This window comes from Oryzias latipes, chromosome 2 (genome assembly GCF_002234675.1).
Source record: "Oryzias latipes chromosome 2, ASM223467v1".
In the NCBI taxonomy this organism is placed as follows: domain Eukaryota; kingdom Metazoa; phylum Chordata; class Actinopteri; order Beloniformes; family Adrianichthyidae; genus Oryzias; species Oryzias latipes.
In genome coordinates this window covers 23324126-23338802 of record NC_019860.2, presented here as the reverse complement: position 1 = coordinate 23338802, position 14677 = coordinate 23324126, and the positions used below count along the sequence as shown (strand labels likewise).

Sequence of the window (14677 nt, the reverse complement as noted above, 5' to 3'; positions counted from 1 at the left end):
AGCGGGATTTTGAGCCCCACTGATCTATAGCAGCTTGCATCCATGAGGACTTCTGAGCAGGTAATTAGCTGGAGGAGAAGCCCCCCCCTCCCTTTTCTTGGTCTTAATTATAGTTGTTTTCATGCTGATAAGAAATGTACTTTTGAAGGTGAGATGCAGCTTTTACCTCAAATGACGCAGACGGTTTGAACTGAAATCCGAGCTAAAAGCACGAAACCTTTTATGTTTAGAAATCTTCCAGGAACACGGGGGCCATGCGCTCTCAGTGAATAAAGGCAGCAGGTGAAAAAAACCCCAGCAAATTACTGGAACTGATTTGTTTTCTTAGCCTTCAAGGCTTCCTAGAAATGAAGCGTTTCTGCTTCTTCTTTTCACCTGCCAGTAACTTCTCCGCTTTCTTCAGGTTGGTTTTCTGTTCAAACATGCAGATGAAATTATCTGCAGGAGGAACATCTCACCATCAGTGTTCTGTGTTGTTTTTATTCCATCACTGAGTTCTGATGTAGTGGTTATGTCGAGGCCGTGTAAAGCACCGGCTGTGATCAGACAGCGCCGTGCAAACTCTTTGTCCGCGCCGAACAACGTTGCCTTCACAGCATTTGCATAGAAATTGGTTCTGGTTGTGAAAATGAAAACCCGCTCTCTTCGCCTCTGCCTCTCAGTGTCGAACAAACGCCAAATAAAGTGTTCCTTTAAGACCCGGTCGGATCAGAACCGCGAACCATCTTCCAGAGGAAAACCAGATCAGCGGCATCATGTTTACGGAGATGGTGAAGAAATCCATGCTGTGTAGGAACTCCTCCTCAGTGTGCTGCTTTTATTAGAAGAAAGGTCATCGTCTGCAGGTATGTACTACTGTCTTTCCTTCTGCTTTTTCTAATAAACAAATGCAAAAGTAGATTACCAGCATTTGATGTACAATAATAAACATTACCTTACTGCAGGGGTTCTCAAAGTGCGGCCCGTGGAGAGATTTTCAGTAAAAGAGACCCAGACAGCTCCTTTAAGGCAAAAGGTTGTGTTGGCGTTAGCGCTTTCTAGCTAAGTGCACAAATGCTTCCTTTGTCGTACCTCATGGATAAATTCATGTGCCTTGTTTGTAAGCAGGTAAATGCAATGCACAAAGAGCTCAATAAAAATCGTCACAAAGTTACAAATCATAAAAACTATGAAAAATTTACCAGCGAGGAGCGCAATAATAAGGTCCAACAACTACAACGAGGCTAAGCTGCACAGCAGATAATGTTTGACAGAAGCTAGTAGCTACGTTGTGGCTTTGGAAACGGCCCGGCAAAGCAAGTCCTTCAGTGACGGGGAGTTTGTAAAACAATAAATGCTGAAAGTAGCTGACACTGTTTGTCCAGAGCATAAGAAAAAGTTTGAAGAAATAAGTCTGTCAAATGATACAAATACTAGACGTGTAGAAGATCTGGACAGCAACCTCCAACAGCATCTGGGAAAACATCTGGAGGGCCTGGTTAACAGTATAAATGACACTTGGTCATTAAAGTTATCAAAAACAACTTTTTCTGTTTACCCATTTATTTTCACCAAAATTGGCCCCCAGTCCAATGTCGAGTTCCTAATTTGGCCCTCCACTACAAAAACCTTGAGAACCCCTGCCTTACTGCTTCCACAGGATTACGGAAATCAAAACACACAGAAAAAAAGAGAAAACTCTCACAACATTCATGGTTAAAACTAATCTCACAAGTGCCAAAAAAGTAGAACCACATCAGTCCAGTTCTGAGATTTGGAAAGTTACATGCTAATTGTCACTCTCTTTTCTGTCGTTTCCTTCCGTTTGCTGTTCAAACTAATTCAACAATCTGCATGTAGCATCGCATCAGTTCTGAGCAACAGTTGCTGCTGCAATGTCGCCTAAATGAAAGTGTGTAGTTTAATCATACAGCAACACAAAATGTCTGTTTTCTCCGTTTCTTTATTGCTAAATAGAAACTTTGGAGAATCGAGACTGTCAGTCGTTGGTGTCCCTCCCCCGTCTTGTGTCATGCAGAAAGGGGGGGGTTCCAAGGGCGGGGCTACTCAGCTTAACACCAACGTCTTCAGATAAACATGAAATGTTGCTTTTTCAGACATTTAGGTTAAAACCTCAGAATCATAATTAAAACACAACTGGAAACGTTTTTATAAAAATAAAAAATGTGTTATAAGGGGACTTTAAATATGATTGTTGGATGGCATCTACATATTCTCCAAATATTGGGTTTTTAATTGGGTTCTTTCTTGATTAATTACTACTTTTCCAGAAAAACATGCCTGAAAAACATGAAACTAAAGAAAGGAAAAGCTAAAAAAAGGTCATTTCCATATTGTATCTTAACATAACGCTAATCTAAGCCGAGTAAAGTAGTGAGGAATCGACAACAACAAAGGAAAAGTTATGTTTTACAGTTTTAGAACCTACTGATGCCCCTCCTCTGCTAAAGACAAGCATTCATTTAAAAAATAACTTTTATAGAAGTATACATAAGTACCGTCCTGTTTTTTTTTTGTTTTCTCGTTCAAGTAAAGTTGCTGCTGTTTAATGGTGGGGGGTGCAGTTTTTCCACAGGGAGGGGGGGCTGCACAGAAAGCATCATTACCGGCGTCGATGCAGGTGTCTGAACCTAAAGAGCATCTTTCAATCCCATCTGCCGCGGCGGCGCGCCAGCCAGCCGGCCGTGTCGGAAACGGCGGCAGCGCTCCGTGTCGCTCTTTGAATGTCATGTATGATTTGGAATGTCACCGCGGCTATTTAGCGCTGTCAGCCTCACGGACGAACTCATCACCCTTAGGGCGCCACGTGCGAGCCGGGAAGGAAGTCGGCCGGGAAGGAAGTCGGGTCCAGAGGCCTGGCGGAGCGTTATCTGCCTCAGACGGGTTGTTGTGGTGGTGTTCATCGTTTGTTTATGGTGGTCATCGAGCAGATCTAATCTTGTTTTCAGCGACACAAACGTCTGTTTAACACCTTTACAGACGACGACTGCTGCTGCTGCTGCTCCTGACTCACCGGGAACAAAACCCCCTTTTCCTCTGTGAAGAATTCCTCCCAGACGTAATTGGAAGTGGCGCACGGTTGGGATTAGCATTCATGCAGGAGTTGTGCAGCTGCTTTCCGAGCGCGTCGCAAGCTGCTGCTGCTGCTCCCGCTCCTGCAGAGTTCACTTGAAGTGTTTGACCGGACGACAGGAAGCGACTGCATGCAGCATAATCAGCTCATTAGGACGTCATCCAGAGACGAGTCAACAATCTTCAGATGAAGCGGTTGAATTAATTTGATTCCGCATGAATGCAGTAAATACAGAAAATGAAGGCCTCAATTGCCTTGAGTGATTAAATTTCACTCACAGCATTGGGACTCCAGATGCTCCATCTGCTTGAACGCACAATGACAGGTTCCCAAACAAAAGAACAGCAAACGGAGTCGGCCTGTTGTTAGCACAACAGAACAGCAACCCGTCCTTGGCAGGTTTGGATGCTGCTTTTTAATAAATCTGGTTTTATTTGGTTAGCAGGTACAAGACGCCCCTCTATCATTTTCCTTTGAGTGAACCAGGACTGGAGTGGCTCACAGGGAGACGTTCAAATCCTGATTCTGAGAGAATCACCAATTCAGCAGGTTTTCCCTGCAGGAATCCTGCATCCTACGGAGAAGCAGGAATGACTGTTAAGACTGTAAAATACAAATATAGATAAGTTTCATATTTTATCCAAGTATTCATGTTCAAATAAACAAGTAATGCTGCAACAATTGTTGTTCCAATTGTTAAAACTAGAGTAATAATAATAAATATACTTGCATTCTTTATTAGTTTCATATTCTATTTTAAAAATGTGTTTAGAAAATATGAATACAAGTAAATCAATTGGTTCTTAAATTAGTTTTTAAAAGTCTTTTCATTTCCTAGAGATTCAAATTGTGATTTGAGTTTTATTAATTTGTTAACAAAGGAATGGGACAAATCAAACGTAAATAATCCCACCCTTATTGTGTTGAGCTATTTCCTTTTGCATAGAACTTTTCCATAAGCCAGTTCTTAATATCTGTTTAAAGTTATTTCAACTTTTTCTGCTTGATTACTGAATAATAATAAAGTAGTGGGGCTTTTCTTTGGAGCCATGACTTTTGTTTTTTGCAGATCTATGATGCAGCTGTCTTTAGCGTCGATCTGCTAGCGGGAGCTTAACAAACTACAGTAGTTAAATGTTATCATTTCATTTATTCTTTTTCTCCATTGAATTCCAAACCTTTTTCGTGGTTTTCGTGTTTGTTTTTGCCTCCTGTAGCCGTTTCACAGCCTCCACAGTCGGTTAGAACATGTTTGTGAAGGATGAACAGCTGAAGATGTTTGCGGCGTTCGTGGCGGCATCGCCACCACTGATATCCGTGATGTCGCCGAGCCGCGTGCGCTCAAGTCCCCCCCCCCCGGCAGCTTTCAGCATTGGTGTCTGTGACCCAGAACTACCTTCTGACAAAGTGCTACCTCATTTCAATGCTAATGTGTTGTCATGGCTGTTTTCAAAGCGCCGCCGCTGCTGCTCATAATGATTCTGGTTACCTTAGAGGCTGCGGTTAATCCTGCAGATCCCTGCGGAGCGTCTGCGCGCCCAGAGGTCATGGAGATAATGTTTAAATAGACTCCGGTATTATTCCGAGGGGACGACCACAGGGATGTAAACGGATGACAGTTTCTTGATCTCCTTCCGCACATATGCTGGAGAACGGGGGATTAAACGGCGGGCGTCGTTGCGTCTTCGTGAACTCTCAACCTTCGAGGTGCACGCCGAGCTATCACCAGGAACGGCGTCTTTTTCTGGCCCTGAATAGATAACAGCCAAATGAAATGTATTAGAAATGTGGAACAATCTCAAAGGGCCTCCAGCTGTTTACGGAAAATGGTGTTTGGCTGCTGGAAAATGACTCCAAACAGGACAACAGAGGAGGAGGACATGGACGTCATTTAGCGTCAGCAGGGAGACCAACTCCAGCTTTGTGACTCCGCTGGAAGTTTTCAGGTTTGTTTTTACTCAAACGCTAAGAAAATTGTGAATCCAACTCCAGATGTGTCCTTCTCAGGAGGGATAACCATTCATTTCTAATGGTATGACGTCTCCTAAACCAGATTTTTTTTACGATGGCAGCAAATAAAAAGTGGATTTTTTTTTATTTTACTTTACATCTATAAACAGTTGTCCAAAAGAAATGCCTAGACAGACTTTTCATCTAGAACAATTCAAAAATGTCAGTTTAGAAAAATCTGCTTCCAAGCCATAAAGACTTGATCCAAACGATGATGGCGTCTCGGGTGATACGACGGTGTTGATGTGTGTTTTGTGAGGGAAAAAAGGAATATTATTTTAATGTAGAACCATAAAAATTGATGTTTGTGTTTATTAAGCTCACATTTAGAAAACAATTTAAAAAAACAGTAAATTTAAATGTTTATGGTGGTGAGATGCTGCTGGAGAAGTGTGATGGTACCATTGACTGGAAGAACCCCCTCCCTTCTCGTGTTCCCAAACAGGAAGTACCAGTGCTTCCTGAAACAGGCGCCACCATGTGGAAACTGTAACCCTGACATGCTTTGTAGCTTCGCCCCATCCAATGCTATGTCGTAAAGCTCTCGCCAGATTCTGTGTGATTATCGCGAGACTTGGGCTTTGTAAAGGGGCAAGCTCAGGGGGTTTGTTTTAGGGAGGTCAGACGAGATGTCACTGCATTCATGAGACACGGCACGGCGGTGAAAAGCGCTATCAGGGGGTTATTTTTACTAAACACTCAGTGATGTGTCCAGACAGATCAGCTGATGCTGGCGTTAGCTGAGCTCCTCTGGGTAAACGGGTTATATGGTGTTTTGTTTACACAATGGATTTAGAGTGTTGCCGCTGTTGTATGGGATTTGATGCACCTCTTGGTTGATGTTCAATGAATTTATTAATTATGCTTGTTTTAGAGTACTCTTTTGAACTTCAGTTCCACTTTAATGTCCTCTTCCATTATAAGAATTAGTTATTGCTGGTTCTGTGCAGGCCAGGTTCTATCGAGGATGGATGCTGTTTGTTGATTTCAGGTCTACCCAAGCTGAAAACTTTGTAACATTGAACTAGGCATAGGCATATACACCTACACCTCCATATGTCGATTTGGTGGATTTATGATATGAGCTTTGTTTGCGCTTAACTTCTTGGAGTTGGATCTATAAACATTTGGAGGATGGGCAGCAGATGTACTATATTGAACTGACTGTTTAACACCCCCCCCCCCCCCTGCACTGGAGGGGTCAGAGAGCCACAATGGAGGGGTCAAAGAGCCACAATGGAGGGGTCATAGAGCCACAATGGAGGGGTCAAAGAGCCACAATGGAGGGGTCATAGAGCCACAATGGAGGGTCAAAGAGCCACAATGGAGGGTCATAGAGCCACAATGGAGGGGTCAGAGAGCCACAATAGAGGGTCATAGAGCCACAATGGAGGGGTCAAAGAGCCACAATGTAGGGGTTAAAGAGCCACAATGGAGGGGTCATAGAGCCACAATGGAGGGGTCAAAGAGCCACAATGGAGGGGTCATAGAGCCACAATGGAGGGGTCAAAGAGCCACAATGGAGGGGTCAGAGAGCCACAATGGAGGGGTCAAAGAGCCACAATGGAGGGGTCAAAGAGCCACAATGGAGGGATCATAGAGCCACAATGGAGGGGTCAAAGAGCCACAATGGAGGGGTCAGAGAGCCACAATGGAGGGGTCAAAGAGCCACAATGGAGGGGTCATAGAGCCACAATGGAGGGGTCAAAGAGCCACAATGGAGGGGTCAGAGAGCCACAATGGAGGGGTCAAAGAGCCACAATGGAGGGGTCAAAGAGCCACAATGGAGGGATCATAGAGCCACAATGGAGGGGTCAAAGAGCCACAATGGAGGGGTCAGAGAGCCACAATGGAGGGGTCAAAGAGCCACAATGGAGGGGTCATAGAGCCACAATGGAGGGTCAAAGAGCCACAATGGAGGGTCAAAGAGCCACAATGGAGGGGTCATAGAGCCACAATGGAGGGGTCAGAGAGCCACAATGGAGGGGTAAGAGAGCCACAATGGAGGGGTCAAAGATCCACAATGGAGGGGTCATAGAGCCACAATGGAGGGGTCAAAGAGCCACAATGGAGGGGTCAAAGAGCCACAATGGAGGGGTCAAAGAGCCACAATGGAGGGGTCATAGAGCCACAATGGAGGGGTCAAAGAGCCACAATGGAGGGGTCATAGAGCCACAATGGAGGGGTCAAAGAGCCACAATGGAGGGGTCAAAGAGCCACAATGGAGGGGTCATAGAGCCACAATGGAGGGGTCAAAGAGCCACAATGGAGGGGTCAAAGAGCCACAATGGAGGGGTCAAAGAGCCACAATGGAGGGATCATAGAGCCACAATGGAGGGGTCAAAGAGCCACAATGGAGGGGTCAGAGAGCCACAATGGAGGGGTCATAGAGCCACAATGGAGGGGTCAAAGAGCCACAATGGAGGGGTCATAGAGCCACAATGGAGGGGTCATAGAGCCACAATGGAGGGGTCAAAGAGCCACAATGGAGGGTCAAAGAGCCACAATGGAGGGTCATAGAGCCACAATGGAGGGGTCAGAGAGCCACAATAGAGGGTCATAGAGCCACAATGGAGGGGTCAAAGAGCCACAATGTAGGGGTTAAAGAACCACAATGGAGGGGTCATAGAGCCACAATGGAGGGGTCAAAGAGCCACAATGGAGGGGTCATAGAGCCACAATGGAGGGGTCAAAGAGCCACAATGGAGGGGTCAGAGAGCCACAATGGAGGGGTCAAAGAGCCACAATGGAGGGGTCAGAGAGCCACAATGGAGGGATCATAGAGCCACAATGGAGGGGTCAAAGAGCCACAATGGAGGGGTCAGAGAGCCACAATGGAGGGGTCAAAGAGCCACAATGGAGGGGTAAGAGAGCCACAATGGAGGGGTCAAAGAGCCACAATGGAGGGGTAAGAGAGCCACAATGGAGGGGTCAAAGATCCACAATGGAGGGGTCATAGAGCCACAATGGAGGGGTCAAAGAGCCACAATGGAGGGGTCAAAGAGCCACAATGGAGGGGTCAAAGAGCCACAATGGAGGGGTCATAGAGCCACAATGGAGGGGTCAAAGAGCCACAATGGAGGGGTCATAGAGCCACAATGGAGGGGTCATAGAGCCACAATGGAGGGGTCAAAGAGCCACAATGGAGGGGTCAAAGAGCCACAATGGAGGGGTCATAGAGCCACAATGGAGGGGTCAAAGAGCCACAATGGAGGGGTCAAAGAGCCACAATGGAGGGGTCAAAGAGCCACAATGGAGGGATCATAGAGCCACAATGGAGGGGTCAAAGAGCCACAATGGAGGGGTCAGAGAGCCACAATGGAGGGGTCAAAGAGCCACAATGGAGGGGTCATAGAGCCACAATGGAGGGTCGAAGAGCCACAATGGAGGGTCGAAGAGCCACAATGTAGGGGTCAAAGAGCCACAATGGAGGGGTCAAAGAGCCACAATGGAGGGGTCATAGAGCCACAATGGAGGGGTCAAAGAGCCACAATGGAGGGGTCAGAGAGCCACAATGGAGGGGTCAAAGAGCCACAATGGAGGGATCATAGAGCCACAATGGAGGGGTCAAAGAGCCACAATGGAGGGGTCAGAGAGCGACAATGGAGGGGTCAAAGAGCCACAATGGAGGGGTCATAGAGCCACAATGGAGGGGTCAAAGAGCCACAATGGAGGGTCATAGAGCCACAATGGAGGGTCATAGAGCCACAATGGAGGGGTCAAAGAGCCACAATGGAGGATCAAAGAGCTACAATGGAGGGGTCAAAGAGCCACAATGGAGGGTCATAGAGCCACAATGGAGGGGTCAGAGAGCCACAATAGAGGGTCATAGAGCCACAATGGAGGGGTCAAAGAGCCACAATGGAGGGTCAAAGAGCCACAATGTAGGGGTCATAGAGCCACAATGGAGGGTCAAAGAGCTACAATGTAGGGGTCATAGAGCCACAATGGAGGGTCAAAGAGCCACAATGTAGGGGTCATAGAGCCACAATGGAGGGGTCAAAGAGCCACAATGGAGGGTCATAGAGCCACATTGGAGGGGTCAAAGAGCCACAATGTAGGGGTCAAAGAGCCACAATGGAGGGGTCACAGAGCCACAAAAGAGGGTCATAGAGCCACAATGGAGGGGTCAAAGAGCCACAATGGAGGGTCAAAGAGCCACAATGGAGGGTCATAGAGCCACAATGGAGGGGTCAAAGAGCCACAATGGAGGGTCAAAGAGCCACAATGGAGGGTCAGAGAGCCACAATGAAGGTGTCAGAGAGCCACAATAGAGGGTCATAGAGCCACAATGGAGGGGTCAAAGAGCCACAATGGAGGGTCAAAGAGCCACAATGTAGGGGTCAAAGAGCCACAATGGAGGGGTCAAAGAGCCACAATGGAGGGGTCAAAGAGCCACAATGGAGGGGTCATAGAGCCACAATGGAGGGGTCAAAGAGCCACAATGGAGGGGTCAGAGAGCCACAATGGAGGGGTCAAAGAGCCACAATGGAGGGATCATAGAGCCACAATGGAGGGGTCAAAGAGCCACAATGGAGGGGTCAAAGAGCCACAATGGAGGGGTCATAGAGCCACAATGGAGGGGTCATAGAGCCACAATGGAGGGGTCAAAGAGCCACAATGGAGGGGTCATAGAGCCACAATGGAGGGGTCATAGAGCCACAATGGAGGGGTCAAAGAGCCACAATGGAGGGGTCAAAGAGCCACAATGGAGGGGTAATAGAGCCACAATGGAGGGGTCAAAGAGCCACAATGGAGGGGTCATAGAGCCACAATGGAGGGTCAAAGAGCCACAATGGAGGGGTCATAGAGCCACAATGGAGGGGTCAAAGAGCCACAATGGAGGGGTCATAGAGCCACAATGGAGGGGTCAAAGAGCCACAATGGAGGGGTCAAAGAGCCACAATGGAGGGGTCAGAGAGCCACAATGGAGGGGTCAAAGAGCCACAATGGAGGGATCATAGAGCCACAATGGAGGGGTCAAAGAGCCACAATGGAGGGGTCAGAGAGCGACAATGGAGGGGTCAAAGAGCCACAATGGAGGGGTCATAGAGCCACAATGGAGGGGTCAAAGAGCCACAATGGAGGGTCATAGAGCCACAATGGAGGGGTCAAAGAGCCACAATGGAGGGTCATAGAGCCACAATGGAGGGGTCAAAGAGCCACAATGGAGGGTCAAAGAGCTACAATGGAGGGGTCAAAGAGCCACAATGGAGGGTCATAGAGCCACAATGGAGGGGTCAGAGAGCCACAATAGAGGGTCATAGAGCCACAATGGAGGGGTCAAAGAGCCACAATGGAGGGTCAAAGAGCCACAATGTAGGGGTCATAGAGCCACAATGGAGGGTCAAAGAGCTACAATGTAGGGGTCATAGAGCCACAATGGAGGGGTCATAGAGCCACAATGGAGGGGTCATAGAGCCACAATGGAGGGGTCAAAGAGCCACAATGTAGGGGTCATAGAGCCACAATGGAGGGGTCAAAGAGCCACAATGGAGGGTCATAGAGCCACATTGGAGGGGTCAAAGAGCCACAATGTAGGGGTCAAAGAGCCACAATGGAGGGGTCACAGAGCCACAAAAGAGGGTCATAGAGCCACAATGGAGGGGTCAAAGAGCCACAATGGAGGGTCAAAGAGCCACAATGGAGGGTCATAGAGCCACAATGGAGGGGTCACAGAGCCACAAAAGAGGGTCATAGAGCCACAATGGAGGGGTCAAAGAGCCACAATGGAGGGTCAAAGAGCCACAATGGAGGGTCAAAGAGCCACAATGGAGGGTCATAGAGCCACAATGGAGGGTCATAGAGCCACAATGGAGGGTCATAGAGCCACAATGGAGGGTCATAGAGCCACAATGGAGTATTAACACAAATTCTACTCAAAGTGGTGAATTGTGCAGCTTTATTATAAAGAATATGACACATTTAGCATAAATGCACAGAAATAATACAGAATCCTGCAGTGAGTTCCTCAATCAAAGAAGCCATCAAATGCTGCACAAAGATCAATTTTTAATTTTTTTCCATTCTGTCATCTTACATGTCTTTGTTTTTCTTGCGTTAAACTGTCGGCGTTCCCTCTCCCGGCTTTTGTTGATCGATTTAAGTAAAGTTAACACCAATGGGAGCGCCTTATTAATAATGGAGAGCATGTCTGTATGTATAGGCGTTGTGTCTGTGTCGGCTTACACATGAAAGAGGAATTTAACACATTTACACCCAAGGCGCACTTAAATCAACTGCAAGAGAGCAGAGAGCAGAATGAAAAGATACCAGCTTCAAAAATGACAATTGAAGGAAAAAAAACCTTTGAAGGATTCAGGGAAGTCCTTTTATTGTGAAATAAATGTGGTCATTTGTGTTCAGCTGGAGACTAATTTATTTATCAAGAAAAATGATCTTTTGCTATAACTCTATCATAATATTCACAGCCCTCTGTGGCTGATATTGATCGGTGTGTTTGCTGACGACCATTAGAGGCGATGATGAGACCTGTGGACGTCTCCATCGTCGGGTGACTTTAGTCAAAGGATTTCTTTTCAGCCTCCTGGCCTCTGTAAATGCTAAAGGTGATGCTGAGGTGAAGGCTGGCGGTGAGAAGACACCTCCACTGCTTCTGTCTTTCATGGCAGACAGGTGAAGCCGTCCCCCCTCATATCGGCTGCCTGATCACGCGCCTCAGAGTCCAGTCAGTTCTAATCACTCTGTGCTTCAGCCACCATCACTGTTACTGAGGGTAAAAAAAAGCAGGGAGAAGCAGAGCTGAGGGGAATACAAACCAGCCTGCTGGAAGTTCACGACGATCGCCAGGGATCCAGTCAGTCGAGGTGAACGGGAGGGGGCGGAGTTTAGGTTTGGCTTGACATAAGGAGAATGTTGACAGCACTTTTAGAGAAGGATCCAGAACCTACTCTGCTCTGAGATGTCCTGTTTTTGTCAAGTCTGTCCTGCAGCAGCTGGACTCCTTTAAAGCATGTTTGGGCTGCAGGAAGCTTTTTGTTGATCGTTTTACAAAATAAATGTGGAAACATGGAGGAGTTGTTGTCTCTGTGACGGCAGGAGGGGTTCACGAGTTCAGCCTCTCTGCTTGCGTTGCACACGATCGTCTGATAACTGAGCAGGACAGAAACAAAGAGGCCTTCAGGCTTTTTTAGCCCCATGATGGAGATTCAGTTCCATGCGGCAACACTGACATCTGCTGGTGGAATGAGGAACTGCAACACGATTTGGTAAATGAAACTGATTTAACCAACACACAACAGTATAAATATTATTTTTAAATATTCTTAAATATGTGTTGTTGAATATGATCAGTTTAGTTAATTCTTTTGAGTTTTTCGGTGATAACGTTTTTAATGAAAATCATTTTTTAAAATCAGTTTAAATATTCTATTTCTAAAGTTTATTTAGAATTTTTTTCCAGTTAGTCACAACTTTATTTAACCTAAATAATGCCAGTCAGCTTTAACGACGTTAGGCTTTTAAAGGTGACAAATTGAAATTTAACAAAACTTTCTTTTAATTTATTTTTCAATATAATCATTACTTTTATCAACTTTAGGATTTTATTATATATAAATTTGATGAAAACTACATTTAGGTTTAAAGTAGAAACACTTAAGGGAAAAAAAGTTTTAATTGAACCAACAATTGATTAACTGATCATGAAAACAACTGATAAAACACAATAACATAATCAAGTGTCTTTGATCATGAATATATTAAAAACTTGCATCAAATAAACCTGCAGATCTCCAAAACATTAAATATTTAACTTAAACTGAAGTTAATAAAATAAAAAATATACTATTTTTTTCTTCTTTTTTATATAAAATAAGAAAATTGTCTTTTGTAATGCATTTTTTAAAACTTCCGGTTGTTGCCAGTAGGGGCGCTATTCCCGCGTCGTGTCTCTTTCTCTGCATGCTAAGGAAGCAACAAAACACAACCACGTGTTGTCTGAGCATGCGCACTGCTGCCTCTAGTTGTATACGGACTGAATCGCCTCTTTTGGGACAGAAAAGGGGCAAATCTTCCGTTTTTTTCAGTGAACTGTGAACTGAAACTGACAACTTGAGTGAATCTGAGCCCAGATTAGACTCTATTGATGAGTAAATGTTAAATCTGAGTTTTGTGTTTGTTCTGAAAACGTTTCTCTGACCTGTCAGTGTCAGATGGAGTGTGAAGAGGAGGAAGAGGAAGAAGGAGCTGCAGCCATGCTGTGGTCCATCCAGGAGGCTGTGGAGAAGCAGACATTGCAGATCGGGGCCTCCGTCTGTGGGGCCACGGCTGTGGTGGACGTCCTGAGGGCCCTCGGTCTGGACGTGGCTCCGGAGGAGGCTGACCGCTGCGTTCAAACCCGTCTGAGGAGGAACGAGGCGCCGCTGCCCGACTACCTGCTGTCTCGCAGCGAAGCTGGTAAGAAGAGTCCCCGGCTCCCGCCGAGCCGAAGGCAGAAACTGAAGAGTCTGCGGTTCTCCGACAGGAGCGACGCACGAGCAGCTGATCACGGGCGCGCAGCAGGCCAGCGGCGGCAGGGTGAGGGGCAGATTCTTCCACTTCCATCCTCCCAGGAAGGTCAGGCTGGTCCCCTGGCTCGCACGCTGGATCCGCAGAGGCGCCGTCCCCGTGGCAACCATGAACATGCAGGTGGGCGTTCCTGAGGGCGAGGAGGTCCCCGACGCCTGGCACCACCAGCTCATATTCGGAGTTGCTCCAAACGCTGTTTTCATGACGAATCCCCTGGATGTGGGTGAGTCTCTGAAGAAGAGGAGGAGGCAGTTTCTGGGGTGGGACGTCTTCATCGCTCTAGTTTCTTCCAGTGAGTGAGGAGGAGCTGCAGCAGAGGCTCTGCAGCGAGTCGGTCCTCCTGATCCGCCGTGAAGACGTCCTGCAGAGATTCACCCCCGACTGCTGCCTGTCCGGCCTCTCCCATCACCCGTCAGACCAGCGCTGGCGACACCTGGATGTGGAAGGTGAGGCGGCTGCACCTCCGTCTCCCGTGACAAACTCTTCCCCCCCCCCCCCCCCCCCCCCCCCCCTAAAACTTCCTCTCCCGTCTTCAGGTCAGGTGAGGAAGATGATCCAGGAGGACGAGGAACCAAAGCAGAGCCACATCCGCATCCCTGCAGCCTACAGCTCCGGGGTGACGCTCTTCGTCCTCCACGAGTCACAACTGGCCCAGGAGCTCCTCGCCGCCGCAGAGCTGCCGTTGCTCTAAAGCAGGAACTGTGATAGGTTCTCCAACAAGCCCGTAGAACCAGAACATGTGTGGTTGGATCTGTGTCTTTTGGTTCTACGTCATTTTTCAGGTTAAACAAATAAAATAATCTTTCGGTGATTCGGGTTCACTCTCAACATATGAAATCACTTTATTGTGATGTGACAAGTTATCTATTTATTATGTGATTAAATTAAATTAACTGAGTTATTTCATACTGTAAGAACGACTCAATTAAGGAGAAACCCTTATCAATATAGGGATATGATTTAAATGAATAGAAACTGTGTTTGTCTATAATTTATAAATCTATTTTAATAAAATTTTAAACGTGGTCTCATTGTTTGTGTAACTTTTTATAATAAAACTAATAA

At 46.6% G+C, this 14677-nt stretch overlaps 1 protein-coding gene across 3 annotated transcripts; it reads left to right on the top strand.

Annotated features, from left to right (window-relative positions):
- The first annotated feature begins 4537 nt into the window (after positions 1-4537).
- On the top strand, positions 4538-14638 carry LOC101159248. 3 transcript variants are annotated; one of them, XM_011485636.3, is made up of 5 exons: positions 4538-5019; positions 13252-13501; positions 13569-13835; positions 13906-14058; positions 14149-14638. In XM_011485636.3, exons 2-5 carry the CDS (start codon positions 13258-13260, stop codon positions 14301-14303), a joined length of 819 nt encoding a protein of 272 aa, XP_011483938.1. In that variant the 5' UTR covers positions 4538-5019; positions 13252-13257; the 3' UTR covers positions 14304-14638. The 3 variants fall into 3 exon arrangements, with proteins under 3 accessions (XP_011483938.1, XP_020565050.1, XP_023804643.1); XM_020709391.2 differs by lacking the exon at positions 4538-5019 and adding an exon at positions 10909-12312; XM_023948875.1 differs by lacking the exon at positions 4538-5019 and having other exon boundaries at positions 12935-13501.
- Positions 14639-14677: the final 39 nt, after the last annotated feature.

What these genes read in the sequence shown, in the direction of transcription:
- LOC101159248 (XM_011485636.3), top strand. Translation starts at nt 13,258, where the DNA reads ATGGAGTGTGAAGAGGAGGAAGAGGAAGAAGGAGCTGCAGCCATGCTG. An exon ending in GCTGTCTCGCAGCGAAGCTG is followed by an intron (nt 13,502 to 13,568) that starts GTAAGAAGAGTC and finishes GTTCTCCGACAG; the next exon opens with GAGCGACGCACGAGCAGCTG. An exon ending in GCGACACCTGGATGTGGAAG is followed by an intron (nt 14,059 to 14,148) that starts GTGAGGCGGCTG and finishes TCCCGTCTTCAG; the next exon opens with GTCAGGTGAGGAAGATGATC.